The sequence below is a fragment of the Lepisosteus oculatus genome, chromosome 23, assembly GCF_040954835.1.
Source record: "Lepisosteus oculatus isolate fLepOcu1 chromosome 23, fLepOcu1.hap2, whole genome shotgun sequence".
NCBI lineage: Eukaryota > Metazoa > Chordata > Actinopteri > Semionotiformes > Lepisosteidae > Lepisosteus > Lepisosteus oculatus.
Genome location: NC_090718.1, coordinates 6,460,681 through 6,487,660, shown reverse-complemented (window position 1 = coordinate 6,487,660; position 26,980 = coordinate 6,460,681). Strand labels below are relative to the sequence as shown.

General features: G+C 38.1%; 1 protein-coding gene across 7 annotated transcripts in view; it reads right to left on the bottom strand.

The window, feature by feature from the left end:
- Positions 1-26,980, bottom strand: part of ntm (neurotrimin) — a 356,899-nt gene that overhangs the window by 136,610 nt on the left and 193,309 nt on the right. For 2 of the 7 annotated variants that reach the window (XM_015337796.2, XM_015337799.2), the window contains exon 2: positions 10,523-10,610. In XM_015337796.2, coding sequence (XP_015193282.2) covers positions 10,523-10,610 — 88 coding nt within the window. Of the gene's footprint in view, positions 1-10,522; positions 11,277-11,311; positions 11,385-26,980 lie in introns of those variants that run through there. The other 5 variants (XM_015337797.2, XM_015337798.2, XM_069182680.1 and 2 more) reach the window with 4 other exon arrangements.

The window sequence follows — 26,980 nt, the reverse complement described above, 5'->3', positions numbered from 1 at the left end:
GCCATACAAGACACACATACACAGTATAAAAAAAATAAAATATAAACCTTTATTCCGTTAATAAAGTGTCAATTTCCTGCCATTTCCTAAGGTCATTATGAAAAAGCAGCCACTCCTGGCATTTAAAATAGAAAATCAGATCACTAAATCCCCGGTAATCTCATTCGTTCTCTGCCACACTGTGAAGCTGGCTTCAAATACTTGCTGTCTCCTTGGGAGTCACATGGTCTGGTTACTGCTGATTTATTTGTTTATTGCTGTCACAGCTTCTACTACCTCTTGAATCATCAAGGCCATTTTTAAGTATATATCTGTGTAGACACTTGCTCAAGCTTGAAATGATCTGAAAAGCAATGGCTTTACAATATGTATTTCCACTTGAGACTGTGAAAACTATCAGAGCTATCAAGACATTCTGGTTTTCTATATATACAGTAAGAGGATACAATTTATTTAATTTTTTATACTTCAGCCATTCCTTTTTTTGTTGATAAAAGACCAAATATCTCTGCCCTGATCACACTAAATACATAGACAAGAAGTGGGAAATGTTATTTTAGAAAATTCTTATACTGCGATGGTTAGCACTGCCACCATGTAGTGTTGGGACCCTGGGTTCAATTCCAGACCTGGGGTGCTGCCTGTGTGGAATCTGTACAGTATGTTCTCCCAGTGTTTGTGTTGGTTTCCTCTCACAGTCTAAAAACAAGTTAGCAGGCTTCTAAGAAAACTGGCCCTGGTGGGAATGTGCGTGTTTGTGTCTCTGTGTGCCCTACGATGGACTGGTGTCCCATCCAGGGCGTACCCTGCCTTGCACTTGTCTGCCCCCTCCCCCCCGGTTCTGAACCGGATGAAGCTGTTAGATAACGAATGGATGTATTCCGATCACAAATTATTACCACAAAACTCAACTAAATTTACATTGCTTTCCACAGCATATTTCTTATGTACACACCATTTATAAAAAAAGCTACACACGATCTGACTGTTTCAGTTCTTTCGCAACATAATATCTATGGGAAATGTTCCATGAGTGATAAGTATGTTCTGGAAAATAATTTAGACAATCAACATAACAAACTTATAATACAGTCTATAATTTATTTTTATGCTTACAACAAACCTAATTTACATATAAAAACAAACGGAATGCATATGTTATGTACACATTATGTACAAGTTTTTTTTATAATTGATAATACTGATAATGTTAATGATAATGTTGATAATGTTGCTTTATTAGCACTATACAATTTCTTGCATTAGGAATTCATCTTTTGGCATACCCCAGCTTGCTCTCCATGAGACACAGACACACAGACAGGGAGAGAAGCTTGGGGTCAGAGCGCAAGGTCAGCCATTGTACAGCGCCCCTGGAGCAGTTGGGGTTAAGGGCCTTGTTCAGGGGCCCAACGGAGTAGGATTTCTCTGCCGGCTGCGGGATTTGAACCGGCAACCTTCCAGTCACAGGCACAGATCCTTAGCCACAGAGCCAATTGTCATTAGTATAAACATTTATTCTTTTCTACTAGTAGAATGACAGATGTTAAGGTTTTCCCCCAGGGGGTATTTATTTATATAATGTCCAATTGTATTCAGTGTGAGCATTCAAAACATTTCACACAAACATTCCTCGAGAGGAACCAATTATGTAACCATTAAGATTTCACTTCTCGAACGGCCTAAATGGAAAAGCACAACCCTTTTGTAAGTATTTACAAACAATTCTAACATGCAGTACCAATTCTTGGATAGCAGCCTCCAGGTCGATGTCAAATGTGCATGAGAAGCAGGCTTGGAGCACATCCAATTAATGTAAGTAACAAGAAACAAATTAAAAATGTTAAATGTTCATGCTCATCCACATTGTCAAGTTTCAGAACAGATGACACAGTGAAAGAAAACACAGCTTTTTATGGAAATGGATTACAACAAAGTTGTGCCTTATGCTCCTAAGCATATGGATAGTGGAAGCAGGAATCACAACTGGAAAGATTTAAGCACAACAGACCTGAACAAAGCCTTTGTATGGGATTGCAACTGAGATACTTATAGGGAGAGGAAAAGATGACTTTCTGCATATTTCAGTCAGTTATTGTGTCTTACACCACAGGATAATCACTTGATCACTTGTATATTCATCAAAATCCCGAGGGCAAAAAAACTGGCAGAGATCACACAGTGTCTGCCACCAAAATCTTTATATAAACACTAAATTGTCGCAACGAAATGAACCAAGTCTGTTTTAATCGGGGCCAAACATTGCGACTGCCCATGACATCTTTTCAAATACAATACTGTGCAGGTATAAGCAACATGCAAGCACTTAATACTACAGCGGAGCAAATCTGTCAATGGTAAAAATCCCTACAGACATAAGGGGTACAGCATCAATTTGAATGATTCTAGTATGGTCCCGTGGGAGGACTGTTAACATTTAACAAGCAATTGGACCCTACCCTCCTCTATGAACAGTGTCCTTGAGCCACAGAGGGAGACTGTCAAATCTGTTACCATTTGCAGACAAGACTGCTGCAGCGTATTGAAAAAAGACGGTATATCAAAAGCACACTTTATTCTGGTAAATGAGCCGTGGGTTAGCTTCAGTCGATAAAATCATTGCACGCATTAGCATTAAAGCTTGAGACAGCTTGCCCTGACAAACCATTGTGTCTGTTGCACTGTTAGCAACCTTGTTCAGTGGAGCCAGTTACAAACGCTACGCCAATACCTGTAATCCTAAGGAACCTGACAGCAATCAGATACTCCTGGTCAGCTACGCCACTACAGAAGAATCTGTGTTTTTTGACATAGTATTGCAAAACAGTACATAGAGTTAATCTAAGCCTGGATAAATAAGACCTTTAGCATATTGCAGGTTATTATCAGATGGATTGTCATAAAGCCTAACATGGGTTAAATAAGCTTAATCTATTATTTCTGCAATTTCAAATCTGTAATAAGGCAAAAATGACCATGTGGGGGGAAAAGACCTTGCCCACTGTGTTTAAAATTAATAAAATTGTTTATTGATTTTATCACAACAACTCACAAACCACTACTAAATCACAGTGATTGAGCACACAAGTTGCTCAATCAGGAACCAATTATGCAGTGGCAGAGTTTTGGTATTCAGAAACAAAGCCGCTCAATACTGTACCTCTTACAAATCATAGGAACTAAAGTTAACCGCACAACAATTAAGCGTGTGCCAGTTATAGATTATTCCAACTGTTCTTACAAGTCTTATGTAACCACTTACAGGATTTCAGGTGTGTGTTAGTAATTAACTGCCCTTAGAATTGGTACGTCTACCTTGTAAGTCAAATGATATCCATGATACTCAAGCCTCTCAGCCTCAAAACTTCTGAAGAACAAGCCACTTGATATGGAGATAAGATTTATTTAGTGTATTGCTCATCATTACAGGTTTGAAATGATCCTACCCTTTCTTTTTATACCTACAGTATTATTTTTCTTTACCATAATGGCACAAGGTGACTCTTAACAATCCTCACATCTCCTGTACAGTACCTGAAGTTCAGTATTTGATCTCTCATTTACTGATTGACTGTAGTTAGTCACTTAATTGCATATACTGTACATTACTCTAATTCATTAGAGGTATGTGTAGGGGGTGTTATTCTTGTGTTCTCTTTCTTCTTTTTTTCAGCATGGAATAAACATATTACTTGTTCTATTAAATGTATCCTTGAAGCTGACAGCTTATAAAAGACCTTATCTGAAAACATCGCAGTACACGTTTTATATTTCGATGATGATTGCTGAAGGAGATTCGAACATTCACAGCCTCTGAAACAACAATGCCGCCATAATTCCAAATTAATATATTTTACACAATAACTGTCAGCAAAAATGAAAACTAACAGGCGCCAAGGATTTTCATATGCACAGCATACATAGAAACATTGCATTACTGTAATAATATCAGCATGAATGAAAGCAATTTACATTGAAATTATAGTTGGTAAACTGTTGCCCACAACAGCAAAACACAGTAAGCAAGAAAAAATCAACTTGTAGCTAAGGGTTTCCAGGATTTAGTGTCTCAGTGACATACACTGTATGACAAATCTTCCTTAAAATATAAGATAAAGGGTATTTTTAAGATCTATGTGACAGAAAAGATATGAATTTCTCCATTAAAAATGAGTATACAAGGATACAAAAACCGAGAAAGCCTGTTCCATCCATTGTAAGTCAAATGATATCCATGATACTCAAGCCTCTCAGCCTCAAAACTTCTCAAAACTTCAAGACCTGTGTGTCCTGCTTTTGAACTGTTTCTGATCAAAATGACTAGTCGGAATGAGCACATGACAAAGTTAGACGCAAAGTTAGTGTGACTCCGAAGCGCATTAACACACTGCTCTCAGCGTCTGAGCCGGCTGCTGCAAGATGACCCACCGCGGTCCGCTGAGGCAGCTGCCTGGTCACCGCTGTCTCCTGTTCTCGGCGATGATCGGTTCAGTCCTGCCGACAGTCATTCGAACTCATGGCAGAAGACAAATATGGCCCCGTCACTGTTATCCCGAGGTTGCGCCTCTGTCCTGTATGAAATCCGAGCACGGCGCCCCAGCATTGCCGTGCGGCAAAATGAGCATTTCGGGATTGGCTTGCAGAAATGGACATCTGCCAGGTCAAAGACTTTGCCAAGATCTTGAAGAACAATGAGGGTGCCCTCTGGCTGTGCACGGAAGGCATTCACGTGTTAAAGCACTTCAAATCATCCATCCCCCACCCCCCTGTTAGATTGGGAAAGGGAATAACCAGCACTATACTCGCTGCTAAACTTCCGCATAACCTCGGGTCACTTCAAGTCGTTAGTGTTCGTTAGTGAATGAGACGCACAACCCCTCAGCCTGCCTCCATCTCAGATTTTCCCTGGCCCATAGCAGGCCGTGACTTCAGTGCTCAGGTGTGAGCTACCCCTGAGTAGACTCCAAGTAGGTCATTTACCTACTGATGCATGCGTTATTTCTACCACCTGGAAACAATTACACAGCTGGATCAGACAGATGTGATGTCTCAGGGCCGGTGAGGTGACCCTCTGATACTCAGGACAGGCCTGACACCTCACAGAGGCAGGTTCCCGGCTTCTTTACACCCATCTGCTTATTGCTGAAGCATAACCACTCATTCTCCAGGTACCATTTTCACACAGACAGGGCGCCTTCACTCAAGTGAACAGAAGCCAGGTGATTTTTACAAAGGACAAAATGCTCAAGGACAAAATGCTTGTAACTTTCGTTGGTCTTGCATTTTCAAAGGCTGTTTTTAAAGATTCTTATACAGTACAGTATATCTCACTTTGGTTATTCTAAACTCAACTCAGATGCTCCAGATGCAGAGTGTGTGTTTTGAAATGAGCTCACTAGTTTGTTATACTAAGGAATGATAATTCTTAAACAATCAACAAACCTCTTTACTTCCTATTAGAAATGTAAATAATGCTATGAATGTTATGTGTCCATTAAGCTAGTGATGTAAAACATAAGACTGCTGTGTTTTCATTGTGCTTCAGCATATTTATACAATATGTATATTGTATATAAAATACACTTTTCAGAGCAAGTTAAGGAGAAACTACGTGGCAACAAAACTACTGATTCTTAAGTGAAACAACAATAATGTCATTTCTCATACATGTCACTCATACTTCAATAAATCCTCTTGCACAAAGACTAAACCATTCGTTCTTAGGAAACGACTTCAACTTCTGAATAACAAAGTACAATTAGATCAATACTATAAAAGGAATAAAACAGCCTTGATACTGTACGTACAATTAACAAGAAATGTTAAATTGTACAATCCCTTATAATTTGTGCACTCTAAAGTGTGCTTAAATGCTTTGTTTGACTAATTTGTTAAATTGAAGTAGCGCACTCCTTAAAAGGTTTTTTTTGCAACACATAATTCAAACTGTAACCTTTTTGAACATTTGAATATTTGACATTCTGTAGATATATTTTAATAAACTAACATTTAAAAACAGGTTTAAGGTCAAAGTCAGCGAAATCATGCAAATGATAAAGGAGTATTTTAATGTGTTTGGGTTTCAATAACATTATCCAATATGTTATTTATTCTGCATTTTGCACTGGCATTTTTGTCTTTCATACTTATTTCTTCAAGAAAAAAAATACATTTAAAATAATTGGTTTCATCTACCTGTCTGTCTGAAAAAGATGTTTTGATTCCATGCAGCGTTTCTGACTCATTCTTCTGAATGCGTATTAAAACTTGTTATTCAGGCAAAGTCATTTTTTTGTAGGAAGTGTAGCATCTGTTAGTCCAAAACCGTGTGACTACAGCTCTGTGCAGACATGTGTGTCTGAGATAAAATCTCCATTTCTAAGAGGAAGATAAAAACAACATATGGACTCAATACTGCAAGGTGCAGCAAAAATGAAACCACTAAAATATGGAAACCTGGACTTTAAAGATAGTTATAGATGAGTATTCTTCACACCAACTAGAACATCAATGATTTTTCTTCCCTTAAAATTATTAACACATTTTACTACTTGTGTAGGTTTGTTCCTAATATTGTGCATTTTAAGTGTAAACAGTTTGTGGCAACATGACAGTGTAAGAACTGCACATCCTAAAGAAGGACTTCTTTCTCAATTTGTTTAAGGCAAGAGCAGTAACAGGTCACTAATGTGATGTACAGTGTAACACATTGCAAATGTATTCAGACCCATGTTGAAAGCAAAAAAAAAAGAATAATTGATATGAAAGGAAAATTGAAAAGCTGTGATTTTATGAATTTCAAAACCCTTTTAGCCAACCTAATTTAAAGCGCACAGAAGAACTTAAAAAAACTCTTAACACAGTTCATTGAGGGATCTCTTTCTGTGAGCAATAACAGTGGTTCACATGAGTTCCAAATACATACACTTATCTCTGTAAAGTCCCACTGTCAGATAGTGAATTCCAAGCAATTTCAATCCAAAATCCAACTATGAAGACCTAGGAGCTTTCAAAACAACTAAGGGATAAAGTCGTATTAAAGCCCAGATCAGGAGAAGGATATAAAACCATTTCAAAATCTTTTAATATGTCTTTCACCTACATCAGGCTGTTCCTCCAAATGGAGTGGTCAAGCACAGAGGAAACTGGTCTAAGATGCCTCCTTGAGGCCAACTTCATCTTTGGAAGAGTTACAGAGGAAGAAAAAACCCATGGGTCAGCAACATCACTCCACAAACAGGTATTCTATGGAACCGAAAAATAATGATCTCACCATCCACATGGGGTTTGCAAGAGAGCACCTACTGTAAGTGATACTGCAAACACTTTCATGGTCAGACAAAATTGGAACTCTGGTCTAAATGCAAAGTGTCACATCTGATGCACAACCAGCACAGTGCATCTCGCAGACAACACCATCCCACCTGTGAGGCATGCTGGCGGCAGCATCATGTTAGAATTCTGCTTCTTGTCAGCACATGACAGGATGATCAGAAAGACAGATGAGAACAGCGATGCAGAAAGGTACTGGCCAATCTTAGAGGAGAACCTGCTTCAATCCACTAAAGACCTCAGACTGGGACAGAAATTCACCTTCCTCCAAGAGAACCATCCAAAGTACAAGGCCAAAACTTTGGATCTCAAGAGTAGGCAAATGAATGGCCTTGAGTGGCCCGATCAAAGTCTTAGCGTCAATCTTATTGAGAATGTGGGGAAAGATTTGAAAACTGTTGTTCATAAAAAATCCCTAAGAAACATGAAAGAGCTTGAGCAAATACGCCAAGAAGAATGGCCCAAAAAAAACTGCACCGAGCTGATATGCAAAGTTGGTAAAGATTTAGCTAAAAACACTTGCAGCACTATTTTTTGCTGACTAACTCCAACATACAGTATCTTAGCCTTAAACACCTTCTATCTGAGCATTTAGGCTTTGAATAAAAGTTTAAAAATAGAAAGCCTATGAATATGTATGCAAAGTATACTGTATACAGAGAAAGTAAAGCTTGGATACTGTACATTGTGGTTTGTTAAAAACAACAGGCCATACACAGTTAAATACTCCATTTGTTTTATGATTAAGTTTTAACATTAAAAAATACCTTACTTTTAATATAGGCATGTCCTTTAAAATCTCTTTTAATACAATCTCCTTCATTTGTATAGAATAATTATTAATTATCACAGACTAATACCCCAGTGTCTAAAAATACCTGCACTCATTTGTCCTTTACAGGAAATTAATAAGTCTGAAATTAAGCAATTAGGGCATCCGGTGACTTCTAATTAGTATTTAGGATCTCAACTTAATTACCTAAATGATAGCTGCTCTCCAGGCAATAGAACCTTCTCCTCTAAGGAGTGGATACCTTTCACTTGTGAGGTGTTCAAAATGGAACCTCTCTCATTCTACTAGGCCACTTTACTGAGCCGAATGACAAAATTTTTCCAAGCCTCAAAAACAGAGCTCCATCACAAGCATGACATACAGCAACCCAAAGCACAGGCAGACTTCAGGATTGTAGAAGTTATTATTTGGTTTGAGTTCTGCTTTTCTGACCGGGCGGTGCTTTTCCAACATGCTGCTCACCTGCCTCCCCCACCCCCTCCACTTGATACACATGCAAAAAATCAGAGAATTACATCACAGGTCAATGGGTCACATTCAGGTCACTCGGTCGGCAAAGTCTAGGATATCTGGACAACATCTGTGCATTCTAAACTTGACCTCTGTTGGGTTTTTGTGTTGTTGTTTTTTTACCTGGTGTTAAGCAATTCTCAATGTTAACATTGTTCTTGCAAAATTCTGAAACCCCCAGGGCGGCAAGATAGCTTAGATCCATTAGATGACTAGCAAATTACAGTTTGTGCCGAAATATGGGGCCGAATCGCCAGTTTCAGTTCTCAGCAGTAATAGCCCACTCTGCTCCCGCACTGTGATAAAAAAAAATCTAAAGTGCTAATTGTAAATGTCACTGCAGTTCACTTTGAAGTCTGCATTTGAATGTCTTGGAAATTGAGCTTTCAGACTGAACTCCTGCTTCCTACCAAATGACATTTAAAAATGTACTTTTATCTATTATTAAAATTTGTTTGAACCCATTACTACATTTCAAATAGGAAAACAATAAACTGCTGACATGTTAATTGGCATTGCTACTGTATGTAAATCACGTGGCGATACAGTATGTGTTCAGTTTCCCCTGCGTGTGGAGGGCCTCCTAGCACTGCCCATTAACCAAGCACTTGCTTGTCTTGTGTGTGCATGAGATTGTGTTTTGAAGCACCATACATGAAAACACAATTTAAATCCCTCACACCCGCTCCACACTTGGTAGAGCTGGTGCTAACTCTCCCTCCACCTCAAAGCTAACAACAAATAAATGCCCTGCTTTTTGAAAGCACCGGCTGTATGAAATGAGTAATGCTAGCGAATGGAAGATACAGTTAGGCTGTGGACTTGGTTGGACACTGCTGTTGTATCCTTTTGCAAGGTGCTTCACTCAGACTGCTTCCTGAAAATTGTGTAAAAAAACTTTAGGACCAGCTACAAATGTAAGTCACATTGAACAGCATCATGCAAATACATTAACAATACTGCGCTGGCAGTGTCAGTCAACTTAATTTTAACCTCATGCAGCCTCTGGGTTTGGTGTATTACCTCAAAGAGGACTATGTGACCACAGGTGCAAACAGAGAGGCCCAGGCCAAGCTGCAGTGCTCAGGCGTATTTAAGATAGCAACAGCATCTGGGCAGTAAAATAGCTGAGTGGAGTGCTTTAAAACTGGAGAGATGCATAAAATGCTAACTACAGTATAATCAAATAATCAGGTGAAATATTGCTATGTGTTTTGACATATTGTATTCTATTTTATCATTACATAATACAGCTTTGGGTTCCTATGGCTGACAAATCAGTAAGGCTGCACCAAAATAATCCCTTCACAGGAAATATTGGTTTTATATCTCAAATTACGCAGTATCATGTGGAGAACATCACACACTGCTTACACAATTTCCGATCCCTATAAGCTTTGCTGATGGTCCTTTACATATCAGAAAATGGTTAGATCACCTGCCAATATCATCGGTTCACACTACAACCCACCGCTAGCTACAGTACAATCCTTCAAAACTGAACAACTCAGGATGAAGGAGAGCATCAAAATTAACTCGAATTACTTACAAACAAAGCATGCCACAGCAGACTGATATTAATCGTAACAGAACAATGTTCACTTCAGAAATCAGTCGTGCACTTTCAATAAAAAGCCAAGTAAAAAGGCTACTTCGAACAAGGAACAGGGAAAGCACCAGCAGACAAATATTAGTCTGCTACAAATATCGCATTGTTTAATTAGCTTAAATTTGCAAAGAGTAACAACAAAATCATTGTATCCTCAATAATAATAATAAAAAAGTTTGTTAAGCTTCAAAGACAAAATATCGGTGCAGGAACTTGGGAGGTAAAAATGTAGCAAGAACATGACTTAGTAATTGTACTGATAACGTCACGCTCCTTACCTTAGGAAAAAGGGCTCCCCTTGCCTGACGGTAATATTGTCCATCACTCTGTTATCAGATTGGGATTCTCCGCTCCGGACTGGTACTCCTGCCGGTACAAGAAACAGCAGTCTGAGAGACATCACAACCAGGCACTTCCAAGACACCGCGAAGTAGCCAAAAACACTCATCTTCAGTTCAAATAAGACTCCACTCTGCACACGGGATAAGTGGGAATTCCGTCAGGTCAGTGCAGATGCATACAGCAGGTTTACAACTCCAAGCGGGGGCAAAAACACTTAATCCAGCTCCTCACTCCGGATAAAGCATCGGGATAAAAATAACCCGTTATTTTGTGCTGCGCAATTGAATTTTTCAGCAATTGGCGTTGCTTCTGGAGCTTCCTGCGCACTGATTAAAACCACCACCACCACAACGACAAAAAAAATCACATTAAATTACTGCATCAACAACAAAAGCTGTCTTCGCGAAACCACCACAGTCTTTTCTTTACGCTACGGATTTAGCAACTTGGATGGATTTAAATCAAGTGTATTTGAAATGCAACTTCAGCACGGAAAAGGCAGATAGCTCGGCGAACGGACACAGAAATCCCGAGTTAATCAATTTGAGGAGAACTTTAATAGCAGATCCGAAAAGCACTGCACACAGAAAAAAAAACGCGAAATGATTAAAACCCCAAATTCTCAGCTGGATGCAAAGGCTGCTTTGATTGGTTGTGCGTTATTGAGCGAAGATGAACGACATTCCCTTGGGATAAATTTTGAAGTGCTTTATATATATACACACTTATTTTCCTTGTGGGATTGTAATTGCAGTTGGTGAAAGCAGTGAAGTGACTGCAAACAGTTCGACTGCAGCACAGAGCTACAGTACCCAGAGTAAGGAACTGAGCTTTTTTGCCTTCTTGCTCCGGTCTGTACTGTAGATTGTGAGTTCTTTCAATACCCTCCCCAACATCGCTGTATCACAGACTTAGAAAGTGTTGTCATGGCAGCAAGAACACTCCTAAGTAGCAGTATAGATACAAGGCAAAGAACATTATAGCTAAAACCCACTTCTGCTATACAGCCAGTGTAAATATAGCTAAATCCCCTCTACTGATGGCGCAGCCAATGTAAAGGAAACATGTTTGTTTGGTACAGTGAGGAGGCAACTTTAAGACAAGGAGGAGGGCTTATAAAAACCTGCATTAACCTGTAAACAGCATAAAAGCAATACTCGGATTGATTACCTGTGCAAATATTAAAAGCTGATATAAGTAAGTTGTGGAAGTGATGCAATTTAAATCTCTTTGGAACAGGTACTGTTAGTGGATTGCTGCTGAAACAGATGTAATATTTCAATATTGGTTTCTTAATGCCCACGCCGTATACAGACTCAGCTGAACCTGAGGAGGATCTAGAAATTCCCATGAATATTCTGACAACATGAAGAATATAATATCACCCATTATTAAACACGGAGACTGCACAGTATATCTGCCCAATGCAGTTACATTTCTTAATACATCATGCAGAGGAGTATAGATTTCTGCATAAAGAAAAACTCTGAAAATGTCATGTGTGTTCCAGCAGTCTGAGACACTCACCCAAGTAGATGGCTCGCGTTCTGAGCTATAACAGAGGAAAATTAAACATGACTATCTAGGACAGCTCCAGAGGTAGACATACAGTATGAGCAACACAATTACACTACTGTATGAGTTTCAGAAATGGCAGCTGTGTGAAAAAGCCCATATTTGTGAGTAAATGAAAGTGTGGTTATACAGTATGTTTGTATAGGAATAATTAAATATACTGTATTTCATTCAAACGTGGGGGTACGTATTCTGGATTACTCTCATACTGTAGATACAGCATATTAGGAAAATTCAGTATTTCAGGAATTTTGTATTTTATGGTAGCCCAGACAATTAAGTATTGCACTCCATTGGCCTTCCTTGTGAAAGTATGGCAATTGTGCAGTATATACTGCAAATATACCAGCCTTTACTGCAGATATTAACAGTATTGTTGTTTCCTGTGTCCTATATTTTGGATAATCACAGCCGAACTTACCAAGGGCACACAAAGACGAACTCTAGTAGCTGTTGTTCCCAAGCAGTACAAAATAACAGCGCTAGGCCACTGCAAAGTGGTAATCATGTCAATAAAGCTGACGTGGTAATTAAAGCATTTTCCCATACAAACCACAGCCATGCATGCCTCTAAGACATTGTGGCGTAAGTTGTGCCCTTTAACAGTACTGGGAAGAACAAAGTCTGTAGGAATTCTGAGGACTTGGGATGAGTCAAAGGTCACATACTGTATAATCAAGCCAGTCATCAGTTAAACATTTCAGTCTTTTATGCTCAAAAGAGTGACAAGCTTGCAGTGAAATGGAATCAGTGGCTTCATCGCAGCTATTAGAGACAGCTAATAACTACAGAATATGGAAGATAATTGTATCACAGCTCTAGATCCTTGCAGATCTGTGCAGAGTAATTCAGCCTTTCCTGATTCTTTTAAGGATGGATTTGCAATAGATGTTCTGTAGCTGACTGCCTTGATTGGCAGAACAGAACTTTAACAATTCCATAAATGTCACCTGAACACAGCACAAAAGGAAAAATATGGCAAATGACTTCAAATGTTAAACCATTCATACAGTATGTGCTTAGTGTACATGTATAACAGAAACAAACATGTTGCTTTGCATTGTATGCTATTTTTCTTCGAGATTTAGTACTATTTGACATGAAAATTCTGTTGGTGTTCTCTGCTCTAGGCTCTGTGCCAAAACCCATAATAAGTACTATTACACAGCATTTATATGTTATCTCTATCAAGCCTTGCAGATAAAGAGAAGAAAATTACAAATTAAATCTGTAAAGAAATGTGAATAGGAGAAAATTGTGCTATTTTTTGGGAAACACTTTCCAAAAACAATTAATTTTTTTTCCCCAACTGTTCTCAAAATTACACATTCTCTTAACAGCCTTGCACATCACTTTGACAACATTTCAGCTTTTACCTATCACCAAATCAAAAACAATTTCTGACATCTAATAAAGACGAGAAGGCAAGTAGTATCCTCTTTAGAGAGCAGATGGCAACATTGATCACAACAGGTTTCTGTCTTATATTAAACTCATTTTATGGCAGCTTGTAATTGGTTTACAAAATAAGGCGATCACTCGAGTCATTCAGAATTACCCTTGCGGTCTAAGGAAGGGAGGAAGGCATTAATTGAATTGGGCCACGTCTTGCACAAGTAATCTTTGACCTCAGACCTGCTTCGCCAAAAGGCCTGGTCCTGACCTCAGTGAGCAGTAATGGGCAGTGACAATTGTTCCCTCCCTTCCAGCACTGTGTTCAATTTCATTTAAATGAAAGGAGTAAGCAGCCTGGGCACAGGTGGGAAAGATTAAAGGTTAAAAATGAAAAAGTGACAACAATCTGAGGCAGCTGGGATAGACTCATATCTGACTGATTTATGACAAGACTGATGTGTGTGTGATACATCCTCACTCATGTTCAATTTGCCAGATTCTGTTTTTATACGAAGGCACATCAAAGACACGCTGCTGTTGTTGTTCACTCTAGCCTGCTCTAACACCAGCTTGGGTTTGACTCCGGCTCAGGTCACGTGTGAAATGTGTTTTGGCCAGGTTCACTTCCTCCCCACTGGGTACGCGGAGTGACAAAACAATTTAGTGCGCCTTGCCAATGGCATGTGTGTTGTGCTTATGGAATCAACAATGACGAACAGCCGAATAAATAAAACACTGAAGTGACAAATAACTACAGTGTTAAGCCCTCCTTATCGCATTATATCTGCTAGGAGGCTGTCCTCCCCTCGAGACGGATAGACAAATAGATTTGTACTAGTCCACGGATCTAACTGGGGCTGACACTGTTTGAGTTCAAAACACGGTGAATCTGGGTCTGCTGCCAACACTGGCTTTGGGCTGTTTTCGGCTCATTCCCAGGTGTATGCAGAAAGATCATTTAAATGGCAGGTGATAGCGCATTCACATCGGGACTTAGGTGACTCACAATGCAAAGAGAGGAGGACCCCATGATGTCTGTCGGTGCAGCTGATTATAGCTAGAGGCATTATATCATATGAGGACAGCACGAGCACTGTAAACGAAAGCAGAAAAGAAAATAATAGTGCCATTTTTTTTTCTTAGAATCTAATGATAAGCTGTAGATGCAATTTTACAGTATGGATTTATCTTCATTTGTGATATGCTATTTTCAGTTTTCTCCCTGCACTCTACTCCAATGGAAACTACCTAACCAACACATTTCCTGCTAATTGCCACTCCCACACTTATTACAGGACAGTGAGAAAGCAAATAGTTTGCTCTGTTTTTTAGAGAGAGCTTTATAAAGCTTTCAGAACTTCCTCGTTCATCTGAATCACAATTGGTATATTGCTTCATCGCACAAAGAAACAGATAAAGGAATTCTGAATTAAATACAGATAACCACTAAAGAGAATATTAAAACTGGAAGTTTTGTTTCCATAGTTCTCTGCTCTGTGGAGTGTAAGATCCTAATAAGATTCACATTGTGCTTTTATTACATTGGCACAGTCAGCCTTGCCTGAGTACTGTAATGGTCAGTTAAAATCAATTTTTTTCATTATGTGTGTTTTGTTCAAATCTCAAAAGGTGATTTGTGCAGAAACAAATACACTAGTTCCCACAGATTTATTTAAAATTGAGCTGGCTGGTTATGCTGTGGCAATTCATGTCAGTTTGTTGTTCTGCTGCATTATAGAATCCCATTACAGAATCACATAAGAACAGCATCTCAATATAATGATGTTCCCATCCAGAAAAGTCCCGTATATCCTTCTGTTACAGTCTCATATCTTTGAGCTCATTATCGTCTCGTTTTTATAAACGTACTAACTTCTATTTACAGCTGTAACAAAAAAGCTGCTGCCAGCACCAAGATTCACACAAACCAATTAAAACTGCAAAGTGAAAGCCTTCTCTTCCAGATCTGCATTTGGTGATCCGACTGAGCTTTGAACAAAGGGCTCATATGGCAGCAGTGTTCGTATAGTAGGTCCCGCTGCAGGACTGTTCAAGTACAGTCCCAGAAGTGAAATCGTCTTCCACAGAGGATTTCTGGCACTTTTTTTAGCGCGTTTATTTGTATTCTATTGACTGCGAATGAACTGAATAAAGCTGTCCGTCGGCGAGCTGCTGCTTGTAGTGGCAGAGGGCTGACTCAGTGAAGTGTGAGAGTACAGCCAGTCCCCAGAGAATGCTGCCAAGGTCTACAGTACCTGTTCTCCTCTTCCAGTCAAAACAGATGAGTTTTCACATTTGAAACTACAACCTTGCAAGAATCAATTTGAGAGCCATTTAGTCAATCCTTCCACAGGCGTAAAAGGACCTTCACTCATTTTTAAGATACAGGTGCTATAAAACATTAGGCATTTGCATTTCCCTCAATAAGTTACTTAGGTTTTTTTGTCTATGACTGTTTGGATCCTTCACAAACAAAGCTCCACTGAAGACATTACGTTTCAGGATTGTTTTTCTGGCTTTATCAGGCTTGAAACCAATTAAAACCTTTGAGCTCCGAGACAGTACCCTGTTCACACCACACCTACAGTGCATGGAACAAACAAATTACTGCCTGATCAACTGAATGGCAAAGTGATGTGTAATCCCACATGTCATTCAACGACACAAAATTATTTGAGTATTTTCTACAGGTTACAGGTGTAGTACAAACTCAAAACTGTATGTAACAGTTTACAAACAATCTATAGTGGCAACCCCCTTGGTTGTTAGAAATCCCTGATCCAAGGCACAGGAGGGTTTCTTCCACAGTACAGCATGTATTTTTTATTCACTGATGTTGATATAAGCTTTGCCCTTATCTGCATGTGTGTGTCTTTAAAACTAGGTGAGGGTCTTTTTCAGGATGTAGTGTAGTTAAGCCCTTTGGCTTTTGGGATACTCTCCGACTATTAAGGATCTTCCTTAGGATGAAGCATCTGTGGATATGACAATGGCCGTACGTCAACTTTTGTCCTTCCCGATTGAATGCGCTCATGGAGGGTTTTTTTTTTATTTTACAATAAAATAAAAGTGAGCTCAAAGATTGCTCAGATAAACTTGCTTTGTAACTGAAAGAGCAATTCGCCGCACCACAGGTGTCTGATAACAGAGGATGCAGCAGCAGCAGCAGGCGAACGCTCAGTGAGGTGAACCTCGATGCTCAAGACCTGCAGAACCGGGGCGGAACAGTTCAGACGCTACAGAAGTTGTGTCCTTGCAGCCCTCTGTTAGCCCCCCACCAACTCTAGCCCAGACATCTCTTTGAAGTACAACACGGTGCTGAAATTAAAGGAGAAACTGTGTTTTTAAAAGCTAGTAAACTGTCATTGGATCATAAAGCAATCTAGACACCACTTTCATGGATCATTAGAGATGCACTTAAACACTTTTGTGACAATACATACAGTACTCCTTTCACATTATATCCTGATCCAGCAAAATTAGCAGGTCAGCTAATTTCATACTTAACACAAGAGTAGCTAGAAAAGACCAAAATACAGTAATACTACAATAATCCATAAGCCTGGTAAATGAATGTTAGGTATAATACAGTACATGAAGAAAATAGGAAAAAATGTCACTGACATTTTGACAAGATCTAGTTCTACTGATGAACACTAAATGAGGCATTTTCAGCAAGTGCTAAAGATGAGGCTAGATCTTTCAACTGATTATACAGTGCAAATCATTCTAATATGTTCCACATGATCTATCCCATCTTTGAGATTCATGTTTTCCCAAAATGAAAAATGGAAATAAGACCTTGGTCAGCATGTTAAACATGTTCTTTTTTAAATAAACAAAAATAATATTTATTTTTATTTAATTTATTAAATACATTTATTTTTAAATAAACTGCTTTGAAAGACTTTCCAGTTTCTTGTCATTGTAAAAAAATTAGCTGCGTGAGTTTCTTACATTTGTAGAGCGAACATACTCATCCTGAGTAGCTTTTCTTTTCCATTGTTTCTTCCAGTGAGAACTCAACAAAGTGATCACTAAATATTTAAACTTCTGAAACTCCGGCACTCTCTACTAGTGCTGTAATAGTGGTGTGGGTTAAAGGTAAGTACAGTATAATTAGGTCCCCTGAGAATTTCAAAAAAAGGTACCCTTCTGCCTTCAGTGTATTTTGCTACCATTGAAAATGCCAGCCATATCATTTCAAAAGTTCATTCCACAGCTCTCCACAATTGATAAGCAGTGCTACATTTAGTTTTTTGCTTCATTAGTACGGTATAACATAGTCATCTGAACTGACAACTGCATTTCAATTGAAAACCAATAACCTTGGCTTACTGTACTGTAACTACATTGACAAAGTATAGAACTACAGTATATACTCATAAAATAGCCCAATGTCCCAATGTGAGTCCACAAACTGAGGAGATAAATGATGGGAAAACATATTATACACAGCAGACAACTGAGAGCAAACATGGGATATCACAGCCTTGAGTTTGGTAAATGAAGCATTTTGCGGTCTAAAAGAGCTTTACTATAAATAATCCGAAGAGTCTAGTTATGGTTTTATAAAGTTATCTCAGTGGCAGAGATTGGAATGTGACCATAAACCGTAAAAGAGGGAAGCAGAACCATTCAGATCTCTATCTCAGATGGCCCTCAACACACAGGTTATTTAAGAAATCTGTGCAGCTTTTAGCTGGCAAGCAGTAGAGGCTTGGAACTGGAAGTCACCATTACTTACTGATATCAAGACTGATGCTGGAGGAGCACACTTTATCACAGGTTCTTAATGACTTTCTGCAGCAGGTGATGTGTGGTTCAGTGTGACAAGCATTATCTGCCACTGCTTTGGTGAAATCTGGCAGCAGTGGGTCACCTTATTGAAGACGGCAAAATCCATTTTATCTCTCGGCCCTTCCATATAAATATGGGCTGATATTTACAGTAGCTGTTGAAATTTAATGAGTTTCTGTTCTGTAAGTTTTATAGTCCTTTTATAATAACATTGTAAGAAATAGGGAACTGCTCTATGGCTTCTCTAATCTCTCAGAATGGAAATAGATTCTGTAATAGCAGAGTGCTTGTGGCAGCAATGTATAATAATCTCCATAGCTAGAAGTTAAGGAAAATCTCTTATTCAGGTAGCATCTGAAATGGTTTACCGTTTGTTTAAAACCAGTCAAAGTGCTTGAACTGAAAGTTTCAAATAGCAGTTTACTAATATTTATCTTAAATCTTTATGAAAAAGAAACTGTTAGGACCCTCTGAACACTCTTTCCTTTTAAAGGGGATTTATTGCTTTGTCTGGGTTTTGCAATAAACTGCAGACAAATGTTATTTTTTCTGTTGTAAAAGGTGAAAGGGCTCAGAATTATAGAATTGCAATCCATTAAAGTTGCATGCTCTTGCATCCAATCCTAGAGGTGACATGAAGAGCTATATTTTTCTGTAAAACACAAAATCTTTGTAAATGCCTCAATGTGTTACACATTCAGGAAACACACAGCATATGTTATTGGAAGGTTCTAATTTGCTCATTGCTTAATTCTTTTTTTTTTAAAGAGGAAAGACTAGAAATAATTTGAAACTTTGATCCACATAAATAATATTTCTTTCTTATGATCTCAGGCAATCAGTCTGTTTGCAAATTTTCTTTCCTTTTTATATGAGTATCTTTCATTTGGTGAAAGTTAAAGGCTTTATGAGATCATATAAATTTTATGCATCTTATACAGGAATTTCAAGAGCTTAAAGCACACATTAGCAAGGATGATCTTGAAGCTTTTAAATATCTCAACTAAATGCATGCTCTAATTGCATGTCATATGTAGTTCACTACAAATGTATAATGAACTGTAACTAAAGCTGATCAAGCAAATTTCAAGTATACTGTACATTTAGATTTTTCAGCAAGAATTAGAAGTGTGACACAAAATGATAAAAATACTGTATGAAAATGACTACTATATATATCAGTAGCAACTATAATATTATGTTTCCAAATACACAATGTTCACATTTATTCATACTCTGTTATCATGTTGACAATAAGTGCTTACTGTTGAAATACTGTAAATTGAATCCTTCATAGCTTTAGTCACCTGGTTGTTTCACAGGGCCTCAGAAAGTGTATTGAAATTTCTCGATTCAAGTCTGAACATAAAAGCAAAATACTCAGTATCACCTCATCTTGGGGAAAGTCAGAGAACTGCCAGAAGGTCAAAAGCAAAAGTCAATCAACCTCAACAACTCTAATATCCATCATCAAGACATTCAAGGCAAATGTTACACTTGCTACCCCACCAGGAGGAGAACATTATGAAATTTTACCGAAATGTGTGGTTTGAGAGGCTAACTCACACACAAGGGCCGCTATTGTGAACCGACAGAAAACTGGAATTAGCAGGATCCAGTGTTTGCAAGATTATGGTTTGTGGCTGACCTCATTAATCTGGTGTCTGCTGCAGAGATCCACAGCAGCACAACCCCCCCAAAAAAATATATTAGATTGCCTAATACCAACTAATTGACTCCCAGTAGAATGGGAATAAACTGATCGTCAGTTACTGTAGGTTTGAAACACACAGAGTTTTTGGACAGTCTCAAGCAGTATGATTAACACAGAAAGGTAAAGCAAGCATGTGTTAAAAATGACTGTCATCCCTTATGTAAATAATTGGATTGTTTTGCATCCTGTGGTCTTGGTATTCTAGTTAGGTTCTGGGCAGATTCCAATGTTTACCAAAGTAATTTAGAACACTACTACGTTCTGTCAAGAAACTCAAGATTTGTTGCTAATTGACTCTACAACAAGACTAAAATGCAAAACCTCTGTCAAGCTCAATGACCACTGGTTAAAAGTACATACTGTGAGTATGATTAGCCACAACAGCCTCTAGCACAGTATTTATGTTCTCAGCTGAAGAAAGCAGATCAAAGGTGCAGTCCGCATAACCCATCAGGGCAAGAGATTCTGCACAACACCACATTGAGCTTATCAAAGCCCAAGGAAGGTACAGAAAATACAGATTGCCAGTATTCATGAACAAAGCAGGACGTCACACGTTTAGAAATACACACCCATTACCTGAAGGCCAATTATACCTGGTGAGGGTCTTTGACACCCCTAAGCAAATGTCAGAAGCTTATGGCACAAGGCAGGGCTACACTCTGGATGCGTTGTACTCAGCAGAAGCCCAGGCTAAAACAGGGAGAACACGCAAGCTCCACACAGAAGTTCCCCAGGAACCAAACACTGTGAGGAAGCATAGTACCTGTCACAAAACCCCAGTCAGAAATATATTTCAGATTTTCACACAAAAACTGGTTTTGGTTTTAAGTTTAGTTTGTATATCTAAATTCTCAGGATCACTCAGCTTTTAGTTACAGTTCATCAAGGGATAAAAACATTTGGAAGCTACTCTGTCTGTGATGCAAACGGCATCCAAATTGATTTGTAAATAATTACTTGATTTCTTCATCAATACTCAGCTGAGTCTGGGTAATGAAATTCATCCTAATCCTTATAAAAAATGTATTATTACTGTAGGCTTAGTAGCTGATGTTGTGATAATGGACAACTGCCTACCTGTGTTGAAATGTATTATTGATGATTTTGGTGACATATTTTCTGTACTCGTGTGATATGTGCTTGTACATATTGATTAAAGGAACCTTTGAACTAACATTCAGGAGAATTTCCCTGCTGTTTTCAGATTCCCGCACGTCCACGGTTATATAAAGAAGCTAAAAAGTAGCTTGGAAGATCTGGACTCAAAAAGATCTGGACATTATAAAATCTTTTCATTCTCTCCCTTAAGATATGGTTGCAGAAGGATGATAAAGAAACGTGAGATTATCAACACATCTTTAATAAAGCAGAAAAAAAACACAGGAAAAGAGATTGCCAGCAGCCAGATTTCATAAGAAAAAGCTTGGATTAATGGAAATTATAAGAGCAGAAATGTGGCTACTTGTAAAACATACAGTACAGTAGAATATGACATTGCACTTTGGCACTTACAGCACTAATAGATACCTTGATATTCAGCTCATATTGAAGTCCCCATTCCATATGACTTCAAAGGTTATTATTTCCCTTTCTAATCAGTTTAATAACATATTTACTGCTTTCAGATATTGTACAGTAAACCATAATGATGAAAGCACCTGAGCTGTCACTCTCCTCGTCCCAGCACCTCATGTAATAAAGATCGTCTGATATTCCAAAACATTTCCAAATGCCAACAGTGTTATTCTGTTAGATTAATATCTTTATCAGATATACTGTACATATGCAGAAAAATGTTGATCTGCTTAGAAAACATTTAGAGAGACTAGGGACTGATGGTTTTCTTTCTTTTCAATGTATGCACATTTTTCTTAGCATCAAATCAGTATTTTGGTGACAAAACATGTTTTGACAAATCCTGTACTCATGCTGCTACTGATCTGATATACAGTAGCTCAATCTCTCAATGGTAGCGCATAGATGTCTCTGTTATCCCAGAAAACTTTTTCCTTTTGGAATAATAACTGTTCTTTAATTGGTAAAATTGGTAAATGACTACAATAAGATTGGTAATCTTATCTCAGACTTTAAGAACCCAGAACATATGAATGAGAATAAAAATAATAATTAAATAATTAACATTATCGTTTTTGAGTTGCTAAATTCTAATATTTGATGCAAACATTTCTCTCCTTGAAACAGTTTCAATGTAAAAAGAGTTATCGTCAGGCAAATATAATATGATTTGTAAAACATGAAGCAAATAAATATTAAATGTAAGTGTTTCTGTGGGTGTGATGCAATATAATTTATTCAACTGTTAAACGGAATTAGTGCTATCCATGAAAGTGTTTTGCAAGATCTAGAGCAAAACGTGTCACTTATGGTAAAAAAAAAAATGAAACTGAAGTGACAATGTAAAATGTTTTTTTTTTTTTTGTTTTACACTTACTAACTTAATTTGTTACTTGGAACAAAGTACTAAGCAACAGACCAGCTCATCAGCCTGGCATTATTCAGCTGAAGCCAGGAGAACCCGGCTTATATGTAATCCAGCCCCAGCTGGATCTGAAATGAAATAGTGCAGTCTGAAAAAAGAAGACAAAGATATATTGTGAAATTCTCTGTGCTTTTCGCCAAAGTCACAAAACAAATGGGGGGTCTGTGAGTAACAGGATGTTCCAGAGCTATCCAGAGACAGCGATTACCACACATAATAGACCCGTTCTCCCCCTTACCATACGCAGGCTGAACCTCGTTTTCGTGAAATGAAATTTTCCCTCCTCTCATCTTTCTGGCGATCCTAGATCGTAATATGGTCGGTGAATTTCAAAATGCATTCCAATACCTGTCTGTCTTCACTGACACATCAGGAGAAGCACAGTTAACCTGCTGTCCAAATTGGTCCATCAGTTAAACATATTACAGTACATAACACTGAAACCAGTTTCTCCATTAGGCTGCTTACTCGTTACTCTCAAATAGAGCTTCTCATACATTCATGTTCTTATATTTCACAACACAGTAACCCATAGCATTTGTGTCTAAAGTTATAGCATGTCTTTCTGGCAAACAGTAGTCCACTGCAACTTTTTCACAGTTCAGGAGTCGCCACACAATCTGCAATGTGATCACCTTCTTGTGATTCATTTCACTGAAAGACTGCTTCACCATTTTTAACACTGCTTTATTCAATAATTATACATATGAATATTTTTCATTTTCATAAAAGTATAAAGACTGTTGAAAGAATGTCAAAACATCTCAGCCTCCATGTACATATTTTATAGGTCTCCATGGTTGCAAATTCTAATGTATTATGCATTGAGTAGTAATGGTGATTGCTTAAAAGATGGAAACTGAAATTCTCCTGCATAAATATTTGAGTCTCTTTATGATGTGCTGTGAAATTAATCACATACAATTCAGCATGTTGCTTTTATAGATGCCAGTTAAAGTGCTGACTTCATTTTCAGTAATCATAAAGGGATGTAAACTGGAAAAATGGTTATAAAACCAGAAAGAAACAACTGCTGCCAACACAAAGTGAACTTCAACAATTAAGCCTTTTAACTTATATCGCGCAGCAATAGAGTTAATATTAGGTGCTCGTTATACTTTAATTCAGCAGAATCCTGTAACTGGGCAATATATATAAAATGACAAGAAATGTAAGGAATCAGATAATAACATTACATGTTTATACACAATTTGATCCCAGTTAGCATTTTATAAATTAATATTCTTGAAATATCTGACAATCTGAATATAATGTAATAACACATGGAATAATAAAGATATTAACAATTGTAATATAATGCTTAAAATAACTGTTACCATAATAATCACCATAATTCCTTTGTTTTGGAGCATGATGGTACAGTGGTTAGCTGGTCTGTGTATCTCCATATTTTTAAACTAAGACTAACATTGTTACATGTAAACAAAAGTGCTGTGATTTCAAAACAATGAAAAGGCTTAAGTGCTGAATTGTAAAGAAACCCCTTATCATACCCTTTATATTTCCATTTTCAGATTTCCTTTTCACAGTTAATAGGCTAAACCTGCTGAACTTACATTTTGAAAGCAACCGAATAAGACACTGCCATCTGGCTCAGTATGTGTGCACAATAGAAATTGCAATTGTAATTAATTGCTGATTAGTATTTTACAATCTGTGAATCACATTCGCAGTACTTCCAGGATATTTATTAGGAGTGTGCTAGAACAAGGATAAATAATATAAAATGAACAAATGTGACAGCTGGGGGTATTTAGAAAAATGCATCCAAATAGGAAAAAAGGTTGACCTTTATTTCCTGTAGTTTCGAACATACCACAAAGAGTAAAAAATAAATGAACTAAGTCCTAACTTTTTCGTGCTGGCCCCTACAACAAATAATGAGAAACCTGAAGAAGCAGGAGAGAGAGATTATTCCCTCTCTTCTCATTTCTTGTACCGACATAGAAGTAACTGAACTTGAATTCCTAAACTTCTTTTGAAAAGCAAACAAACAAAAACAAATTAAAAGAAATGTCAGGGAACCAGAAAGCGAAAAAAGTTTAAAAATTTAAGTTATAATAAACATTGGAAGTACGGAATTTAAATTTGCATGCATGAAATGAACTTATATTTGCTTTAAAAATGTGAAATTCTGTGGCTGCTCTTTATGTTAATCCCCATGAAGACACAATAAAGAGGAAATAGTGTGCGCTGAGCAGTAATGAGCTGGCTGCTGGCGGAGTCAAGGCATGCAGTTAAATAGACGAGACGTCATGCCAGATATCCTTGCAGACAAATTAAAAACCAAACACATTGCTTCTTCGTGTCTTAACACAGAAGTAATTGCTCCTTATTCATACCCCTTTCTGCAAGTGTTACTAAATAAATTTAGCTTGCTCTTTCATACCTAATTGAAGAAGCAGGCTAAATCACTAAAATCAATGAAATGTCCACACTGTGGAGCTCTAATTAGTTAAAAGATTTCATAGCGCAGCATTCTGTGAGCAAAACACATCACATATTCATTTGTACCTGCATCCTAACAACATAATTCTAGACACAATTTTAATTATAGCTCCAGCTATTTTTAATAATGCAACATGGCCCAGCAATCAGCTAGTGATAAGGTCTGCTACTCTTTTATTAATTTTTTTTCTGGGTTAGACTCTGAAAGAAGCACTTTGGCTACAAAGCCATGGTCTGATTTAAAAAAAAAACTCAGCAATAGCCGGTAAACCAAACCCACACAGTGGCCCCCTAATGGGGATCGGAAAACAGTTCCTATAACTTAGGAGTAAGGCACCCTAATAGACGCCCTAGAGCTATATTCAGCCAAAAAGGCTTTCTCCTCTTCAAGTTACAAATAAAATGAGGAAACTAGAGGAAAACTCCATCTATATAAGTGCCCCGGTGATTTACAGTAGAATATGGCACGTGAAATTCAGGGCTTGATCAAGCAGTGAGTCTAGACCCAAAGGAGCTTCAGAAATAATCACTGGTTGGGGATGGGGGCTTAGCCTACCTTGGAATGAAACCAAAAAATAATAATAATAATAAAGCCGAGGGCACCCAATTAATCCTTTTCATGATGCTCCGAAAGTTTTCTGATTTATCTGAGAGGAATGCATGAGTGACATCTTACCCCTTCCAACCACCACTGTCACCAGCTTAGACCTGGCCTGGTGCCACACTGGAGAACTCTCCCACTGTCTGCTGAAGCTAAGCGTCTTCAAATGCAAACCGTTTCCGAATTAGTCATTTAGAAATGGAACATCTGAAGTAACCCTGCAGGAATGGTTCACTATTCTGCATTAGAGATAGGCAGCCATAAATATTAAGTTAGTAATGTGTGTGTGTGTGTGTGTGTGAGTACTGTAACTGTATGTGTGTACTTTAGCACTGCAAAACCCACAGATATTTATGTAAATGTATCTCACGATAGCACAAGGACTTTTAGTGCCGTGTTTAATTTATTTTGCAGTTGCAAAATAAAGATAAGGACTCCATTAGACCTTTAAAACATTCCTAGATAATGGATTTTTTTTGTGGTTGATGGAGCACCTCATGTGAGACAGGTGGGATTTACTCTCCAGCTCAGCCACGGCGTTCGCCGCAAGAGAAGTCGCCAGTATTTGATGCTCCATTGGAACCACAGGCAAATGAGATTACAACGGGAATGGAATTTACTCACTCGCTGACAGATTTACAGATCCCTGCTGGATATAATACAGGGGAGAGGCTGTAAAACCTATCATCTGTGAGGTGAATTACACACAGCTTGGAACAACTTGTTTAGTTTACGAAATTCAAGCAAGTTCTTTGATTTACCCTTTTTTTTCCCCCTCCTCCCTCCCCAGCCCTCTCTCTCCCTCCAAGGGCAAACTGCAAAGTGAGCTTGTGACAGAGCTGTGATTCAGGCTCCTGCTCCTTTGCCTACTGTACACTATGTGCCGTTTGCTTATCTGATTGTTGCTGGATAAAGTATCATAGAATCTGTTGCGCTGCTCGCTTTGGACGCTAAAAAATGCAAAGGTACAGATATGTAACAGTATTGATATTTAAAAAAAAGAAAAAAAATGAATGGGTAATGCTAGCTGAATATATTCTGTCCCCCATTAACCTGTCTGTCAGAGTGCAGAAGCCACATTAGTGATTAATCAGGAAGCTACCAGTGAGGATGACTTACTGGATGTCCAGCCTAACTGCAGAAATAAGCAAGATTAAGACTACGCTGAAACACCACTAGTACCTCTGCTGCTCTGTAATGAAGGACAATGACAAAAGACTCATAGAAATGTGAACTCCTTAAACCTACAATATTCTACTGCACACAAGTTACTCCTAAAAATCCTACACAAGATACACAAGAAAACCGCTGGGAGCTTTCTAGCAATTCTAATTTGT